The sequence below is a fragment of the Ictalurus furcatus genome, chromosome 23, assembly GCF_023375685.1.
Source record: "Ictalurus furcatus strain D&B chromosome 23, Billie_1.0, whole genome shotgun sequence".
NCBI lineage: Eukaryota > Metazoa > Chordata > Actinopteri > Siluriformes > Ictaluridae > Ictalurus > Ictalurus furcatus.
Genome location: NC_071277.1, coordinates 15,001,681 through 15,022,794, shown reverse-complemented (window position 1 = coordinate 15,022,794; position 21,114 = coordinate 15,001,681). Strand labels below are relative to the sequence as shown.

General features: G+C 38.8%; 1 protein-coding gene across 1 annotated transcript in view; it reads right to left on the bottom strand.

Moving 5' to 3' along the window:
- Positions 1-21,114, bottom strand: part of itga8 (integrin, alpha 8) — a 109,384-nt gene that overhangs the window by 44,649 nt on the left and 43,621 nt on the right. The window contains exons 14-15 of the mRNA XM_053611348.1: positions 7,390-7,435; positions 4,041-4,148 (exon numbers count right to left, since the gene is read on the bottom strand). Coding sequence (XP_053467323.1) covers positions 4,041-4,148; positions 7,390-7,435 — 154 coding nt within the window. The remainder of the gene's footprint in view (positions 1-4,040; positions 4,149-7,389; positions 7,436-21,114) is intronic.

The window sequence follows — 21,114 nt, the reverse complement described above, 5'->3', positions numbered from 1 at the left end:
ATGGATAAGACTGCATTTGTGTTAAATGTGAGATCCCTAATTATGACAATTACAATTCCATGGCCTCCATAAGCATGATATAAAATAAAGAACTTGCCGAATAATAGGATGTGCTGGATCAAGCTGCTGAATGATGATGATGGAAGAAATATTGTTCAATATTGATGGGATGCAAATTGGGATTAATTACTTTTATGTAATGTTATGACATTTGACAACAAACAAATAAATAAATGCCATTGGTTTCTCACAGAAAACTCTACACTTTCTATCCCCCAATTTTTTTCAGGGTTAAAGATAAGTGCTTGTATGTGAAGGCAGTAGTCTAAATGTTATTAAAAACCCTGTCTCGGACATTCATACTCAAGAAAAATCTGGCATCCTTGGAGGAGTGAACTAGGTGATTTGCATAATCTTAAAGGGGTGCCCAGAAAATCAACTGCGGCAGTCGTATAAACCAATTCTGAATACATATAACTTTCCCTCTCATAAATATTAATGTGACTTATGGACAAAGTCGCAGACTTTGAATACGACCCTTTGTTAGTTCCTAATAGTCTTTTAATAACTGTCCTCTATGTGAGCTCCATGAGACTAACATCCTATTCCACTTTCATTAATCACTTCCTCTTCCTGCCCTGGGTACATGATGATACTCTTGGTAATCGAGTACTAGTTCAGAAATCCCGAAAGTTTAAAGGTTAAACTAGTTATTGTTGGCCAAAGCCATTTCACTCCACTGCCATGATATATGACTACTGGCAAAACACACATACGTAGGTCAAATACTTGGTTAAATTGTAAAAACCACCCTAATAATGTTTCTTCAACCATTAGTATGGTTTAAGTGTGTGCTCCCAATTCGCTTATGTAATACTAACTCTTACATGGTGAAATTTGCTTGTGAAAAATAATCATCCATCGCATCCACCAATTCAGCCAAATGTACCATTTCAATTTCTAAGAACGTTTTGAAGTGGTTTGTTTTTCATGCCGTAAGATTGTTCTGCAGCCTGTACTGTACCTTCATTCCTTTATTATATTAATTTGCAACAACCACCATGCACATATGTTATCATGTCTGATATCGACACGGGAAGGCTCCATCCTCTGAGCCGCACAATTAATTTGGAGGAATTTAAAAATGGTGGCGCTATGAGAAATTACCTAGGGCCTCATGCAATTCATCCCCTGCCCCCTTCACTCTTTATTTCCTGTTTTTGTTTTCTTTGACTTTTCAAATGACCAGTTTTTCCTGTAGAAAAACATTAACTCAGTGATGCTGCAGACCGAGTGATCAGAGGTAACGAAGGCTATTCTATTAAATGAGTTATCTGAGGTGATGAAGGCTGTGGAATTAATCCTGTGATCTGAGTAAAGAATGCTATGACGCTAACTGAGAAATATGATGTAATAAAGGCTGTGGTGCTAACCAAATATTTTAAGGTAATGAATGCTCTGATGCTAACAAAGTTATGGTGCAAAAGGCTTTTGAGGTAACAAAAGCTATGGTGTTGACTGAGCTGATGAAATGAAAGCTATGCTGCTAACAGAGTGATCTGAGGTGCTAAAGGCTATGCTGCTAACCAAGTTATCGGAGGTAATGAAGGCTATGCTGCTAACTGAGTGATCTGAATTAAAAAGAAAAAAGACTATGCTGCTAAACGAGTGAGGTAATGAAGGTTATACTGCTAACTGAGTGGCCTGAGGTAATAAAAAAAAATAAAATAAAATGAAATAAAATAAAAAAAAACAAAGCCAATGTCACTAAAGGTAATGAAGGCTATACTGCTAACTGGGTGGTCTGAGGTAAAAAAAAAAAAAAAAAAACCTATGCTGATAAACAAGTTATTGAGGTAATGAAGGCTATGCTGCTAACTGAGTGATCTGAAGTAAAAAAGGGAAAAAAGGCTATGCTGCTAACTGATTGATATGAGTTAAAGGATATGGTGCTAAGTGAGATAACAAGGCTAGCAAAATCATTGAGAGATTATCATGATCTACATTTTTGGGCTCATGGCTAGGGAAATCTATACAGATATTGTTGTGCAGTGAATTTTACATGTTTTTTCTAGTTTTCTAGAACTATAGCAAAGAAGTAAATGTTCACATATTTGAGGTCAATTATTAGGGAAAATTGTTTCAAAATCTCCAACCTGTGTGCATTTCCACCTGAACTTTGTGTTTATGTCTGAATCTGTCTGTGTTCCTGCATTGCAAGAATCATAGGGCCGTAATAACTGAACTGTTTAACATAATCAGTAATAGTTTTTCAGCTTGTACAGTGTGTTCTGGGACGTGTGGCAACCACACACACACACACACACACACACACATTCTCACACCTCCCATCTCCACTTACGTGTGAGTGTGCGTATTTCTAAAAAATCTGAATGATATTCAAGTCTGCAATTTCACTTACAAATTCCTAATTCCATCCAAACGGGCCGAATGCGTGCGATTCTGAAATAGCTCACAGTCACGCACATTCAACCCTCGGACCGAGCGTGTAAGTTTTAATTATCCGTAACCACCTGGTGTTGTGCTCCATGTATGAATATGAATATGCATTACCCACAAGACTGCATTTGAGTCTCCGTGGACACCAACAAGACAGTGGTTTCCAAGCACTGACTGAAATCATGGCGACCCTGCCATGACCTCTCTGCTACGGTCACGTGTGTAATGCTATGAGCAAAATCACATGCGTGCATTTGTGTGTGTGTGTGTGTGTGTGTGTGTGTGTGGGTTGGGACAGCATATATTTGTTCAGCAAAGGAAAGAACCCTGCTGAATAACTTCATGATGTTTCTCTGTCAGCCTCGTTAAGAACGCTCCTCATGAGGATGGTAATTACCACACACACACGAACACACACCAGCGCCCGGGGGACGACCCCTGACCTGTGCGTTGACCCTGTAGGAACTCTTCCTTACTTGCAGTCTATCCACCAGCTACAATTACCGCATACAACTCCGACTTAATAGCATCCGGTGTGTGTGTAGGTGTGTGAGTGTGTGTGTGTGTGTGTGTGTGTGTGTGTGAGTGTGTGTGTGTCAGTCCAGTCTGTACAGTACTTTTTCAAATGCCTTAGGCAAAGGCTGGACTATTACTGTGCTATCAGTGCTTAGACATGGCGTCCTGAACTCTTCACACACACACACACACACACACACACACACACATACACACACACACACACACACACACACACACACAGCAGGGTTTGATTCCACAGATGAAGATGAAACAAAACCATAAACATGAAAGGAAACAGGAACACTGGAGCTTTACATTTTACAGGTCTGGTGTCTCAAAAAAAAAGAAGAAAATCTAAATTGGACTGAGATAAAATAAAATTATACATAATAATAAATAATCTGACTTTTCCCCAATTTTGAACTAAAGCCTGTTTTCTTGCTGATGGAAAGATGTGCACAAAACGTGCCCTACATGACGGCCATATGTTTAAATAATGTGTTTAATTTTAAGCCTATACTTAATACATCACTCACAAAACAGGCCACGCCCACCGGCACAAAAAAAAAAACAATCAAAATGGCTGCAATTAATACATATGGTCCTCTCTCTGCACAGTCTGCACATTTGTTTTAATAGGCTACTCTCTTGTTATTACAGTATTCCACACCTTAGTTGTCTGTTTTCCCAAATCTTCTACTGCTTTATACCCAGTGTGAGTGGGTGTGAGTGTGTGTGTGTGGGTGCCAGACCTAACAGACACACACCCCAAGCATCAAAGAAATCCACAGCGATTCACAAAGAGGGAAAACAAAAAGGCTGCATATAAATGTGGGTTTGTGTGTAACGTTCTGTGTTTAAGCAGAACGTTCAGTTTCCTTACACAATCAGTGTCACCACTCAACCAGAACAGCTGCATTCATGTGGACGTAGAAAACCCCCTAACCTCCCTCGGTGTATATCCCAGAAAAAAGCACACACACACACACACACAGTACAGTAATATAGTAAACCTTAGGGGAATCTATCTAGGATCTAGCTGGTCTTGGTGAGACACTTACCAGGGAACCATGGTATTAGAGGTGGGCATGAGGCAGGTCTTGTTCTCCGGGTTGAGGATTTTGGGAGTTAGGATGAGCTGAGCGTCCACTGTAACCACAGGTCTTGCTCTGAAGACATTGACATCCACATGAAAACAGATCCAAAGCAAAGCAAACATTACTGCTTGAAGATGTTTTTTCCCCACATATGAACTCATACATATACATTTTAACATTATAAAATTAGATTGATGGCAAATTGACAAAAATGCATTTGGGAAATCAGGTGTTCCTGGAATTTTAATGGGCACCATGTATATACATTAGGCAAGCAACCGATTATGTCTACATCTGAATGAACAGAAAATGTGTTCTAAATGGAGAAAACATACAGCCTCGGATTCTTCTGAGATGCTTTTCTGCTCAATACGGTTTTAAAGAGTTAGCATAGCCTTCCTGTCAGATCAGACCAGTCTGGCCATTCATCTCTGTCTCTGAGCTCTCTCATCAAAAAGGTGTTTCCCCATGGAGACGCTACCCCCCCCCCCCCTTTTGTAAAGTATACCATCAAGTGTAACACAACAAAAAAAATACATTACATGATTACATTACAAAAATTACATGTATCAGTTTCTGACACGCAGTCTTTTTCTGTACCTGAATCTCTCTTTTTTTAAAGGGCTTATAATGTTTGTCAGTTCTACAACACCATTATGTTGTACCGTGTGTAAGACAGCGTATAAAAAAATGATTCATGTGTGAAGACAAATCGAAGACTCCTGGTTGCCTACGAAATGTAACACCAAGCCAAATCCTAGTGACACATCATATGAATTCATATTACTGTGAGTAAATAAGCAAAAACAAAATAAGCTGAAACTTTTCAGTCCCTCCAGGATTACATGATTTTGAACGCAAAATAAAGCAAACTCTTCAATATCGGAGGAGCTTGCGATTTTTCAAAATTACTGCAGATTTTCCGCAGATTTGGGCCAAGACGTGTCATGTGACGTCATCACATACATACATTCAGCCAAATCCATCTTCGATTCACATGCGTAGAATATGATTATAGATAAAAGCTCTCATTTACCAACAAACCTTACTACGAAAGACCACGCAAAACAATTTCGTCCAATTGCAATTTCGCCAATTCAAGTAGTTTTCTGCAAAAAAGCATAAAATCTCCACAAGTCGCATCGCAAATTTTGAAACAAGCCGCAGCAAAATCAAGCATTTTTGGCCAGAATAATCCCCAAAAAATTCTGCAAAATCCTGAACGGACTGACTTTTTATCTGTTTACAGTTGCGTTTAATGTTGTGGAACGTCCATGAAACCAGTTAGTTCCTGTTGTCGCTTACGTTATGGCAGGTGTAGGCTTTCATTGTCGTTTTAAATCGCTCGCCGTCTACACTGGTGTTTTCAAACGTTTTCCAAATAATTGCTCGTCCACACTGAAAAGTCTGAAAACGCTTACATCCCTATACTGCGCAGGCGTAAAAACGTTTCCGTCAGGTGTTTATTTACTTTCCGTCTCTTTGAATTGATGCGGCTCTGTCGAGGAAAAGCTGAAAAAATGCATTCTGAAGGTTGTACAAAGTGACATTAATCTTTAATAACGCTTTCAAACTGGATAGCAGGCACAACAACCGCAGAACAACTTCATCCCAAAATCGTCCCAAACCATCGTCCCAAAGTCAATGGGATTTTTTAAAATGTTTTTTTTTTTTGTTAAATGCCTGAAATAAGCTCTGTGGTGAACACAACCTCAAGATATATTCACGTTTTATCCTACAACATAAAACACATCAGTAATACCCCACTCGCGATTCTGTTAAGCTTTTACGTTTCTTAAAAAAGACGGTTGCTATCAAGTGCCTAAATGGGACTACAGAGGTTGTCGGGGACATTAAACATCATCACGTCGAACAGGAAAACTCCTCTACTATAGCCTCGGTGTGTTTCTACTCACGCTCTTGCAAAACTTTCAAACTTGTAGATTGGTCAATTTCTAGTATTTTCCAATTGCAGTGTTTTTTCAAATTGTAGTGCTATAAAACGTAGCGGTGGTGACGTTGAAGTTAACTTTTTACTTGTGGCGATTGTACTTAGGCTTGAAAAATCATAAAAGTTGTGTTCATTTGTGAAGATTATCTTGATGAATAAGAATCATAAACTTTTGTGGGTCACAGGGCTTATTTTCTGTAATAATCCAAAAGCCCATGGAAAAATCCTGTTGGTTTTTTGTCAAGGGAACTGGGGTGATGCTAACTTCAGGGTTGGCCTATTAGACAAAAAAAAAAAAGTTATCATGCTAGGGAGAAAACTGAAAGACTTCCATCCTAAAAGTTACAGCTATACCCCTGACTGTTAAAAAGTGCTGGTAAACTCTCCCTTTCTGTATTTCTCTCTGTATGGAGGCTTGCACTCAGCACTGGGTTGGTATGGTCTGCACTTATATAGCACTTTTTTTTAACCTTAGTGGTTCCAAAGTGCACTCACACAAACTCATACACCAATGGTAGCAGAGCTGCCATGCAAGGCGCTAACTGGCCATTTTGAGCAACTTGGGGTTCAGTGTCTTGCCCAAGAACACTTCGGTATGTGGAGTAATGTGGGCTGGGAATCGAACCGCCAACCCTACGATTAGTGGACAACCCGCTCTACCACCTGAACCACAGCCACCCCTTGATAACATTACCTTATGCAAACTAACTGGAATCCAGGCCTGCTCATCGTTTTAACACTTAAAGTGTGACACACCAGACCAGTGTGTGTGCAAAAACGTGTGATTTCGGACATGTTATTGAGTATGTGTGTGGCTTTGTGGCAGGAAGTGAGCAGGGAAACAAAATCAAAGAAAAAGAAGCCACAGGATTCAAAGGCTGTATTCAACTACGACCACTAAAGGTTTTCTCAGTAGAACGTAAACAAACAAACAAACAAACAAACAAACAAAACAAAATTGGTCATCTGGTCACATATGTGGTAGTGCTGCATCATTAAACACACACACCATTACACACACTGACACACACCGAGGTCAACAGCGAAGCCCTGATCTCTAAACTGTTCTTTCCAATGAAAAACACTCTGACTGCTGAGCCACTCACACTGATGAGAAGAACATGTGGAAGTGTTTGTGTAATGATGCTGAGTGTGTATGTGTATGTGTGTATGAGTGTGTGTGTGAGAGAGAGAGAGAGAGAGTGTGTATGTAAGAGAGAGAGAGAGAGAGAGTGAGAGAGAGGGATATGGAATGTGTGTATGGAGTTGAAGGCATGTTACTGCACTACATCAACTCTCCTTGGTCAAATAGGATTACATATGTTGTGTGTGTGTGTGTGTGTGTTTGTGTGTGTGTCTTACCTGTACACCCCGACTTTGTCAGCTCCAAAAGCACCAACAATTAGATCTACAACGACAAAGAGACAAAGTGTAAAAGGTGGAAGTAGAAGATTTTTTTTGTAGAAAGACAGACAAAATGCACGTGTGTGTAAATGTGTGTGTGTGTGTGTGTAAGCGTGTGTGTGTGTGAGAGAGAGAAAGAGAGGGGACAGTGTGTCAGCTTCAAAGCATGCCGCAGCTGGGAGTGATTTGAAGCTCTCCAGCAGTCTCCATCACACACAGACGTCTCACATTTTACTCGTATCAACACACACACACACACACACACACACACACACACACACACACACACATACACACACACAGAGACACACAGAGAGACACACACACACAGACACACGTCCAAAGAACTAAAAATATCCCATGGTTTCCGCTTAAGACACTGACACACATCAAAAACAAAGACAATCAAATAGCTGTCTGACTTCTCTGATCCAAATAACACACACACACACACACACACACACACACACACACACACACACAATACAAAGCTAGATGAATGAATTATATATCATATTTTCCTGGTCAGGATCACGACGGATCCCAAGCCTATCCCGGGAATACTGGGTCTCGAGGCCGGGATACACCCCGAATGGGTCACCAGTCCATTACAGGCCACACATTCATACCCTCATCCACACCTAGATGTAATTTTAGCGATGCCGATCTCCATACCAACATGCTTTTGGGAGGAAGGGAAGAAACCGGAGAACCTGGAGGAAACCTACGCGAATGTTGGGAGTTCATGTGAAACTCCACACAGACTGTAACATGAATTCAGGATCCAGCCTTGAGGTAATGCCGTGCCACTGCCCACACATCTTTACACAATATGAAGAGATCTATCACTTCTAATACTAAATGTTTGTTTTGATACTACTACCCCCGAATAACAAAGGTCACTTCTTAAATTCCCGAAGATTTCAATATTGAGTGAACACAATACAACTTTAGGATTCCAACCACTGAAATCGTGTCTTTTGAGTTCAGCTTACTACAAACACACACACACACACACACACACACACACACACATGAAGTTGTTAACACTTAGTAGTAGCACCTAAAAAAACTAGTCACAAACCTAAAATTCTGATAAACACTCACGTTTTAAAATGTATTTAAAATGCATTCTAATAGATTTACATTACTTTGCATTAGCTCTGTTAGCAGACTAGCAGTGTAAGCTAACTGCACTAGCTATGTACACACTTACAAGAGGCACCATCATATGCCTATATATCTTTATATATCTTCTTCTAGTTAAACACGAATTAAATAATGTACTTATCAGAGTGAAAGCTGGTTGTTTGATTTACATGTTACATGCCAGGCTTTGGATTTGTTTTGTTAACAGATTAGCAGCGCAAGCTAACCGTACCAGTATAAAAAAAAACACTCTAGAGACACCAGTCATCTCTGCTGCTTCCTTCCAAGGTTTAATTTTCTTCGTAATATCTTTATATACATTTAATGAGAGGTTGTATATGACAGAATAAGAAGAAAACATGATTCTAAGTTTTTCTTCCATTTTTTTTCCAAGTCAAGCAGTACATAGAAACTAATTGCAGGTAGGAACTAAAGTTGTGAGAGCGGGGGTGAAAAAATGTTGTACCACATGAGCCATATGTTTGGTTAGAGGAATCATTTGAGCCAATCATTTGGATTTGTCACTTTACCGCTATGAGAATGTCTCAACTCACGTGCCACTTGTCTGAAGCTGAAGTGCTGTTGTAGCTCTGTCTTGTGCACATACATAGAAAATGAACAGTTACCTGCCACATTGTTGTTCACTAGAGTGAACGCAGGGTTACACACACAGAAAAAAACCCACATCCTATGAATATGCAAATTAGAAATGCCTCCTACCCTACACCCTACATTCACCCCACCCTGTTCCCATGGTAAACTATTATAATACCAGAACAGATTTTCATACTGGATGCTGACAGGCGCTTACATGTTATGATGCAATACAACTTGATGTTCAATAACACAGTTGAGGTCATATGTCTACATAAGCCTCTGAAAAATGTTCATACTTAAAAATAAATAAGAGGGATCATAAAAATTGCATTTAGTGTTTTTTTTTTAGTTCTTCCATGAATTTCACATAACATACAGTCGACAAGTCACGATAATACCTGAATTTACACAAATGAACCAGTTCAAAAGTGTACATACCGAATGTTGTTATCTGGATGATCAACGATCATTTAGTGATAGTTGTTCATGGGAGTAATGGAATACATGTAACGTAATCAGGAAACATAAAAACTGCTAACTCTAATCCAAAAAACAAAGGAATCAGATTACAGGTACATTTTGTAAAACCAAAGAAATTTATCTTTTGACATAACACAATATAGACAGCTGCTTGATTATAGTTCTAGTTCTCTCTTAACAGTCACGGCTCACATGAGCAACCTCCTGGTGCATGCGCAAATAACTTTTGCAATAAAGTTAATTTGGTAGAAATGAACACAAATTGTTCTTTGAAATGCTTTTGTTAGGGTGACCATACGTCCTCTTTTTCCCAGACATGTCCTCTTTTTCGGCCCTTAAAAATGTCCGGGATTCGGCTTTAGTTTCATTATGATGTGCTTATGGTCTAATACTGCATCATGTGTGCGCGTATTTGCATTGCTTTAACCCCCCACTGTAATTCCCGCCTTCTCGCACACAAATTGGTCATTTATAAAAGGCTTACAGCAACTATTGGCCAAATTCCTGCCTCTTAACCATTAGCCTACTCTCAGGGAACACGCGTAGGTGAAGTGCTGTTGTGTATGGCGTCGAACAGTTGCTTAACAATAGCAGCAAATGACAGCTGTCCTGAGTCGAAACAATGCCTATGACCATATAAGGTCATTTTTAATTTCATGTTATCACATTGGTTTGTATTACATGGCCATTCAAATGTGTAAATGATGGCAGAAGGTACACTCATGGCATCTGATATTTTATTTTATTTCATGGACATTCAAAAGTATGTAGTAAAAAAATTTAAGTGTGGGCAGAGTGAAACCAATTTTATTTATATATATTTATGTGATGCTAATAGTGTGACTTTTTCAGTGTGTTAAAGTCTGCATTCATAGTAACACAGCTTTGAACGCTTTGGTTTTCCAGCATCTTCTCCATATTTGACTCCTTTCGAACAGTCGCTATTTATGTCGAGATCCATCTTTTCACAATTGAGGGACTCAGAAACTATTGCAGAAGGTGCAAACAATCACTGATGCTCAAGAAGGCAACACGATACATTAAGGGCCAGGGGGATGTAAACTTTTGAACAGGATGATAGGTGTGTAAATTGTAACTAAAAAACATCTTCTGTCCTGTCCTAAAATGCCCCTGTCTAAAACCAGTAACAAATTTATTTTTCTCACACTATGACCTGTTGGTTCACTCGATTCCCCTGAAATCATTATAAACAACACATTTTATAACACTTGTGATTGTAAATGAAACTAACAATAGCATATATTTATCATAGAAATGTCATTAGTTATTATACAGTAGTTTCTGCAGATGCAAATTTAAACAGGCACGTGCACACACACATGCACACACACACACATGTACACACACCTGAGTAGAACAGTCTGCTGTTATTGGCAGCTCTCTTTTCTTCTAGTGACAGCTGTTTTAGCTATAACTGTCAATCATCTCTCCACACATTTTATAAAATTACTATTCAAACAAACTCGACCCATCATTAAACATCATTATATACTGATTTATAATCATCTATAAACCGCATTATGAGGATCCTGGAATGAGAGACTATCAATCACTACTTGCATTTGCAATTAAATCTAATTTAAAACTTCTATGCTACTCAGAGTGGTGTGGAAATACCTACGAACTGATGAAACTAACATTTGTAGAACCAAAATCCAACTCTTAGGCTTTTGTGTGTTCAGTTACTCAGTGATCTGGCGAAAATAATTTAATTCCGAGTGAGAGCTTTGACTGGAATGTTGTTTTTTTCCTGTGTGGGTTAATATGCAGTGATGTACGGATTGCTCCTGGAGGGCCTCTAGTAGTTGTCCAGAATCTGCGGCTTACAGGCAGGAATGTTCTAGCACACTTCCAGAAACCCTAATAAGTGGTGGGAGAGTTTTCTGATTCTCTGCTGATTCCAAAACTCTAAGAGGCTCCGCAACCAGGAATTTACATTTGGGTCATCCTGGAAAAGTGCCCGTCTAAAACCAACCCAAGAGACAAGGTTTGGTGATGTTGTGATAGAAAACACCTCAGAGTTCTGAAACATTTCAGTGCGAGATACATACATACACACACTCAGAAAGGAAGGATCTTTCTTTTGCTTCAGTCTATAGAAGCGCTGGACAACAGAGAGTGAGATGGACTTATTTAACCAAATGCAATCTGACATCTGGCTATATAATTTCAATGTTCAACTTAATCAGATGGGCTCTGAAATGTGCTGTGTTAGTGTACTGAGCGTGTGACTACACTGTGACATACTCTAAATATTAAGGTCAAAACCCTCTGGCTAGACCAAACTAGTATGGCGGATTTGAAAGAATCAATAGAATCAAAAGCAAAAGACCTTGGCTTGGTTTAACCCTTTATTCATGACAAGTTTTTTTTTTTTTTTTACTTGAATAAGTGTACAGTACTGTGAGAAAGTATTTGTCCCATACTGACTTCTTCTGTTTTTGGGTATATCTCATACTAAATTGTTTCAGAAATAAATAAATAAAAATCTAATATAAAACAAAGGCAACCGGAGTAAACACAAATACAGTTATTAAATTATGATGTTATTTATTGAAGCAAAAAAGGTTATCCAATACCAACTGGGCCTGCGTGAAAATGTATTTGCCCCCATAGTTACTAATTCCTCAAATCTATGAAACTGTGTTCATAACGGGGTTCATCTGGACTAGACGCAATCAGGCCTGATTACTGCAAACCCTGTTCAATCAAATCAACACTTAAATATAACTTTTTCAACAGCATGAAGTTGGTTAAAAGGTCTTATCGAGTAACACACTATGGCAAAGTTGAAAGAAATTCCAGAAATGATGATGAAGAAGGTGATTGAAATACATCAGTCTGGGAAGGGTTACAAAGCTATTTCAAAGGCTCTGGGACTCCAAAGAACCACAGTTAGAGCCATTATCTGCAAATGGAAAAACTCGGCACAGTAGTGAACTTTCCCAGAAGAGGCCAACCTTCCAAAATTCCTCCAAGAGCACAGCAACTACTCATCCAGCAAGTCACAAAAGAGCCAAGGACAACATCAAAGGACCTACAAAGGTCACTGTTCATGACTTCACTATCAGAAAGACACTGGGCATAAGTGGCATTCATGGAAGAGTGGCGAGGCGAAAACCACTGCTAACCCAGAAGAACATTAAGGCTCGTCTGAATTTTGCCAAAACACACCTTGATGATCCTCAAACCTCTTGGGAGAATGTTCTGTGGATTGATGAGTCAGAAGTGGAATTGTCTGGAAGACAGGGGTCCCGTTACATCTGGTGTAACCCAAACACAGAATTCCACAAAAAGATCATTATACCTACAGTCAAGCATGGTGGTGGAAGTGTGATGGTGTAGGGATGCTCTGCTGTTTCAGGGCCTGGGCAACTTGCAATAAATGAGGGAAACATGAATCCTGCTTTCTACCAGAAAATACTTTTTCACAGCACTGTAATTAATTCGCTTCCCTGTGAAGTTTTTGCACTGAATTTAATTAGGTATTAATTGTATAGCACTTTTAAAAGTTTACATTGTAGGAAACCAGCTTTCCAGAAATCCTAAGATTCCCAGTGATAAAGCCAAATACAACAGTAGCAAGAAAAAAAACTCCCTGCAACAAAATCAGGAAGATTTTTTTAGTTACAGTAAAAGTGACCAGAGCAAAGCAACGTTAAGCACTGCACCATTCTGTGAAGCCCTAGAGTCTGTTGTGTGTGAAAATCCCAGGAGATCAGCAGTTACAGAAATACTCAAACCAGCCCATCTGAGATGACATTTTTCTTCACTCTGATGAATGCAGTAAATTACATAAATCTGCATGATTTTATGCATAGAACTGCTGCCACATGATTGGCTGATTAGATAATTGCACAAACGTGTAGGTGTGCAGGTGTTCCTAATAAAGTGCTCAGTCAGTGTATGTTCTCTTCCTTTTGCTATGTTTTAATTCTCATTGCAGTACAAATGTTTTAAAAAAAATCTCTATATATCTAATATTTTGAGCATTTGTGTTCAATAAGTGTCAGCTAAAAAGCTGAGCTTGTGCTGATGTCCTATACACTGGTCACTTCATAGCAGTGTAAAATAACCCCAAGCTGCGGTCAAAAGTAAGACTTTATGCTCAAACGGCCACTTTCAGGCCACGCTTAGCCTCGGGTCTCACAGGGTTAACCGAAGCTAACGTCTGTTAAAGCTATCTCAAACACACAGTTTTGTCCTGCCAGAGAAATATCTGAACAAAGCCAACAACTGCAATTCCCACTTACACCTCCAACCTTGCATTCCTCATCTCTCATTTCATCCATCAATCCATCCTTCCATCCATCTGTCCATCCATTTCCTTCAAAGCAATCAGAAACGATCTCCCTGTAGACGTTTTTGAAAGGACTGAGTGATGCTGGGTTTGATTGAAGCTAAATGCAGAGTTGGTTTGGACTGCTTAGGGCCTGTGCTATGTCATGTAACTATCTGTGTCGTTATGTGTTTTTTTTAATACAACTATAGCTAACCAAAGAGATTTATTGTGGCCTCCCAAAGTCCACCTTTTGCCAAGACTCATACAGAAATCCCAGTTGTAGCATCAAGTACATGTGCATACTGAGTTCTCATAGGCAATATGAAGTTTTTGATACAAAGAGTATGAATCAATCAATATGAAGCCAGATTCTATAAGTAGCCTTTAATGGTTTGGACCTTCACCCATCACCTCCTGTGAGAGATCAGAGTAAATATCTGTGTTCATATGCAAAGATTTTCACAAATGAATTCATTCTGACTGTAGATTCCCAACGAAATTTTTTAACCACACTGCTTTTACTTCCAACAGAGAAAAACATCAACGACGTGTGATTTTTAAACAGACAGCATGAAGACGGGTTTGTGAATGCAGAAACGTTGCTGAGCATTTCATACAGTATTTGCAGAACATTCTAGAACAAGGATGCCTTGGTTGTTGAAAATAAAATAAAATAAAATAAAATCCTGACATTATTTATTAGTACATTGCCTTTAGTCATCTTCTAATGTTAGAAATACTACAAGTCATTGTTTGGGAATAACTCCACAGCAAATAATGTTTTTCCACCATTTTCCATGCTAAAGGTCTGGTGAATATTAAACATTCGATATAGATGTAAATGATCACGAAAACGTTATTCGGATTGAGCAGATAATGTGTTCTAAACAGAATTTTTTTATCCCTACAACTAGGCAAAAAATAGGAGTAGGAGGTTTTTACTTTCATGCAAGTGAATGGTCAATGGAAAGCAAGATCACATTCATTAACATGAACATTATATCTACAGCAGTGAACAATCCATCTACAGCACTCATTCATTCATCCTTAGTAACTGCCTGGTCAGTTACAACCTGGTCAGGTTGCAGTGATTTACATTAAGCTACTAGTTTGTTTATATTTTGGAAAATAGAACTAAATATTTATTTATTTGTGACTGGCTATTTGACATGTCATGTCAGGTAACCTTTGCTCTTTGGTTTTAACTCTGAATTTACTCCTAAACTGGTCCAGACAAAACTCACCCTTGAACTTCATCTTGAGTTTATGCGCATTTAACCACAAAAATACAAACGCACATGTGGGCAATGCATGTGAGAATCTGACTGATGTTACACAAGCACAGTGCCCTCAACTACTATTGGCACCCTCGGTAAATATGAACAAAGAAGGCTGTGAAAAAAATTGTCTTTATTGTTTAAACTTTTGATATCTTCTTCAAAAAATACACAAAAATACTCCACTCTCATAGATATCAAACAATTGCAAACACAAGACAGAGTAATCCAAAAAAATATCTTTGATAATATAGGTATGCCACAATTATTGACACCCCTATGAATTCATATGAGAAAAATATATTTGAAGTATATTCCCAGTGATACTGGAACTTCAAATGGGATCGGGTTCTGTAGTCAGAAGAAACCAAAATAGAGTTTTTTGGCAATAAACACCAGAGGTGGTTTTGTTGCACCCAGAGAGGTAGCCATATGGAAAAGTACCTCATGTCAACAGTTAAATATGTTAGTGGCTCTTTAATGTTTTGAGGACCTGGACATTTTGTTAGGATACATGGCATCACGGACTCTATCAAATATCAAGCTCACGTTCAAGTGGCTTTATTATAATTTCAACCATATACAGCTGGTACAGTACACAGTGAAATGAAACAACAGTCTTCCAGGACCATGGTGCTACATAAAACAACACACTAACCACATGAGATGACACAAAACTAAATAATATCTACAACATTTTTTTTTTCTACATAAAGTGCACATGCAAACAGATATTAAATACAAACCTAACTGCCTCTGCCAGAAACCTTAAAATGGGCCTGTGGTTTGGATCTTCCAGCAGGACAGTGATCCAAAACATACCTCAAAATCAACACAAAAATGGTTCACTGACCACAAAATCAAGGTCCTGACATGGCCATCCCAGTCCCCTGACTTGAGCCCCATAGAAAACCTGTGGGGTGAACTGAAGAGGAGAGTCCACCAGCATGGACCTTGAAATTTGAAGGATCTGGAGAGATTCTGTATGGAGGAACGGTCTCAGATCCCTTTCCATCTATTCTCCAACCTCATCAGGCATTATATATATATATATATTTGATAAACCTCTTTGATATCCATGAGAGCAGAGTATTTTTGTGATTTTTTTAAAACAAAAGATCAAAAGGTTAATCAATAAAGACAATTTTTCACAGCCTTCTTTGCTCATATTTACCAAGGGTGCCAGTATTAGTGGAGGACACCGTATATTACACTGACACACATGCAGTCCAGTCAAACACACGCATCATCAATAATAACCATCAAAGGCTAATCAGAGACCTGGTCTTTACCTTAATCAGAGATAAAAGTGTGTATGCTTTCAAGGTTGTGATATCATGACTTCACTTGATAGAGAAATCTGCTTTTCTTCTTAGTCTGTTTTTCAAGGATCTGCTGTGTGTCATATCACCCTGCCAGACTTGTGTGTGTGTGTGTGTGCTCTGAAACCCCAGACATCTGAAAATCCCAAATTAACAAAGGTATTGTTTTATCTGTAAAGTTACCAACATCAAGTTACGAAAATCTTAATGAGAACCACTTTGAAATAAAGCTCACTAACTCCTGAACAAATACTGATTACAAAATCTGCACCGCACATGCACTGGCACCGTCCGCCATGTTGAAGAGAACATATGTCCTTTACCTCAATAGTAAGACTAGCCCAATGGACATGTGTTATAATCATAAAGTTGTTTCACCAGTTCTCAAAAGACTGAGACATTCAAAGTGAATTACTGAAAATCTTCATAGATGCTAAGCTAAAGCTTTGAAGAGGGAAATTTCTTTCTGGTGTCAGAACCTTTTAATAAATTGTATATATGTGGCAGCCTGGGAAACCTTTCACATGGTCAGTTATAAAACTACAGACTTTCCTGAACTGAAATAAGTTTCTGTTTTGTACATACCTCAATCACAATTAAAGTTCTAGCATTTTATCCAGGTTCTCTGGTTTCCTCCCACTGTCCAAAAAACATGCAGGTAGGTGGACTTGCTATGCTAACTTGTCCATAGGTGTGAATGAAGAGGTGGTCTAGCTCCCTTTTTTGTTTAAAAATGCTTTTAATGCTTTAATTTTGCTGCTGGTGTCTGAATATGTTCAAACGCGTGACATAGCCATTGTGTAAAACATTATCCACAACAAACTCTTCACACTGGTAGCAAACTAGCTTTTGCCTGCCCGGTGCTATATACAAATAAGTGCAAATACTGTCCAAACACTGAAATATTATTCGGTCATTTGTAATTTGTAATGTAGACACTCAAAATAAAAATCCGATTTAGGAAAACAATCAACAGGTTTTAAGAACTTATGCTGTAATCTTGCACAAAAATGGTAAAGATATAATAAGTGATTGCTACATAATGTTATTAGAATTCTGCTAACACAAAGTTTTACAATTAATGGCACCCTTTTAGTCAATACATTGTGCTAGCTCCCTTTGCCAAGATAACAGCTCTGGGTGCCAATAATTGTTGCACACCTATATTTAACAAAGGTATATATATTTTTTGATAATTGATGATAATTGATGATTTGTTTGCAATTGTTTGATATCCTTGAGAGCAGAGTATTTTTGTGAATTTTTTTTTAACAAAAGCTCAAAAAGTTCAACAATAAAGACAATTTTTTTTACAGCCTTCTTTGCTCATATTTACCAAGGGTGCCAATATTAGTGGAGGACACTGTACATAAACAAAAGGGTCGTTCAGCTGTAGCTTAGCTATTTTAAATCATCAGTAGCTTGTAGCTTAGCTAGTAGCTTCCCCAACACCAATTATATTCAATGCCTCAGTTATGGAACCTTCTTGAAACCCTGTACTATATATAGAACTGATTTTAGGTGGCCATTCAGTCATCTATACATCCATTTTCCATATCTCTTATCATACACAGGGTTACGGGGAAGCCTGGCGGCTATCCTAGGGAACTGGGACAATTTGGAAATGCATATCAGCCTACAACATGTCTTTGGACTGGGGGAGGAAACTGGAGTACCTGGAGGAAACTCATGAAGCATGGGGAGAACATGCAACACAGGGTGGAGATGGGAATCAAACCCCCAATGCTGGAGGTGCAAGGCAAACATGCTAACCACTAAGCCACCATGCCCTCCACCACTCAGTCATATATATAAAATTTAACTGTAATAATGTTCCTATTCTACTTCAGAAGAGTTAAACAGTGCAATAAATGGTTGACAGAAATGTAAAAAGATAACTGTTCTTGGGAACTGCAGTCATGGACCAAGAATGAGTCCTAGTCTAGTCTCTTGGATGTGGGATTGTTGTAGCTCTGTGTTTATAAAGCATTTGCACTACAGCATGTTATGACTGTAGCCCACTGCGTACATCTATAGAATGACACTATTTACAACCGGGTGAATCTGCCATGGTGAATATGTTTCTCGTTTATTCAGCAGTTTCCTACTTTTTTTTCAAGCATTCCTTATCCATATCCGTGGGCACTTTTTGGAAGAAAGCCACACCCATGATGAAATCATTTACATCCTTTCCGCATATGATGGTCTACAACATGGAAGGCAAATCATTAAGCCCATATACGCTTAGACAACAAGGGTTTCTCAAGGATCCTTTGGATAGTTAAGGGTTCTTTGCTTCGTAAATGCTCTTGTAAAATAACAGAACCCTATTGTAGGGTGCTTTATGGGTTCCCCAAGAAGGACAAACTGAATGGAAGACTGAGACTTACACACCATTTTGGTGCACAAAAAGTATGGATGGAAAGCACTTACAACTCATACTGTACCACAGACATGAGTTCTAAAGCCAGAAGCTAAGACTCGATACGATCCCATCTCATCTAAGATAAACAAAATGGCTTTAAAGTGTGGCTTCCAGCTATGTCAGTATATTGAACTCTAACGAACACTAATCAATACGTTAGGAATAATTTGAGAGGAAAAAGGCTTAAATGGTTGCATCTGGAGTCCCCTTTATGAACCCCCTATTCTATATATAAACATATAAAAGAGCCTGTATAAAATGAGAGTGGCAGTCGAAGTAAACAAACTATTACCCAGTTCAGTTTTTGATTAAATCCACCCAAAGCATTATTGCATCGCTTCCTCTAGTAGATCGGGTGGAAAAAGCTCTAAATGAAACACTCGTACTGAGGGTGGTCTTATTTTAAAAGTACAGCTGAAGTGGATTATGATAGCACAGTTCCAAACCTGGTGTAAATGAACTTCACACACTCCTATGTGACACTGCACTGAGATGTGTGTTACTGGGCAACAGAAGAAATGAAACACTTCCTGCTACAGAGAAAACTATACGGCCGGAACGCTGGCTAATGTTACAGCTCAATCAGCATTTAGGTTCGGGTTTAGCAAGAAACATCTGTCTTAATTGTAGCGTCAAAAGACCACACATACACGCTTTTGCACACACACACACAAACACACACACACGCAATTTCCTTTTCGAATGAAATGCTTGGTCTCGTACACTGTTGACGTAGCGGAGTTCTGGAAAGTTAATCTGCCACCTAACTTATTAACGTCTTTAAGTCACACGTCCAAGTACAAACACAGCACACAGCAGTCTATTCATTCTTAAATCTTTCTACAGTTTATAAAATATCACATCAGTTTGACAAGCACAATGTGACTGTTCCACAATATTAACTTTGATTTATACAGAAGTCAAGCTAATTCAAAGTTATACATCATTATACTGCTTCCTATTTTCCCCCCACAACTAAAGAGTTTTATACGGTGTGTTTCCACTAAGGTTTCTGGAACTTTCCGGGAACTAAAATGTTTCAGTCCTGGATAAGATGTACATAAATTTATTACCCAGCCCACCAGGCAAGTGAAAGCTCTAATGTGTTGCCCAGTCCCGTGTTTTGGTTTTCTGGCAACCCAATTGACTAGGATAAAAAGTGGTAACTAACATAATAATATAGCAATGTTAGCATAATAATGTAGCAAAGTATCATAATAATGTAGCAATGTATGGCAAGCTAGTTAGCTAGTTAATTGCAATAATACAGACTAAAATATGGGTATGTTCATCCAGTCATGTTGTTTCTGCCATTGACAAAAAAAAAATCAGCAAGTTGTAAGCCATCATTCTGGCTGTGAGCTGTGTTGTTCTGTCATCGCATTGTATAATTACACTGATCAGCCATAACATTTAAACCACTGACAGGTGAAGTGAATAACATTGATTATCTTGTTACAGTGGAACCTATCAAAGGGTGGGATATATTAGGCAGCAAGTGAACAGTCAGTTCTCGAAGTTGATGTGTTGGAAGCAGGAAAAATGGGCAAGTGTAAGGATCTGAGCGACTTTGACAAGGACCAGGTTGTGATGGTTAGACAACTGAGTCAGAGCATCTCCAAAATGGCAGGTCTTGTGGGGTGTTCCTGGTATGCAGTGGTTAGTACCTACCAAAACTGGTCCAAGGAAGGACAACTGGTGAACTGGTGACAGGGTTAAGGGTGGCCAAGGCTCACTGATGTGCGTTGGGATTGAAAAGGCTAGCCTATCTGGTCCGATCCCACAGAAGAGATACTATAGCACAAACTGCTGAAAAAAATTAATGCTGCTATGATAGAAAGGTGTCAGAACACACGGTGCATCACAGCTTGCTGCGTGTGGGGCTGCGTAGCTGCAGACCAGACATAGTGCCCATGCTGACCCCTGTCCAGATCAGTCACATGGAAAAAGTACGTACACCCCTAAATTTATCACACCTTCAAATCCATAAAATTAGAATCAGGTGTTCAAGATTGGATGCCAGTGATTAGAACTTGCTTAGGGAGTGCAGGTGTTATTTAAAACTCTCACATCTAGTGTCTGGTGTTCGCTTTTTTATTGAGGTGTGTGGTGTCATCATGCCAAGATCTA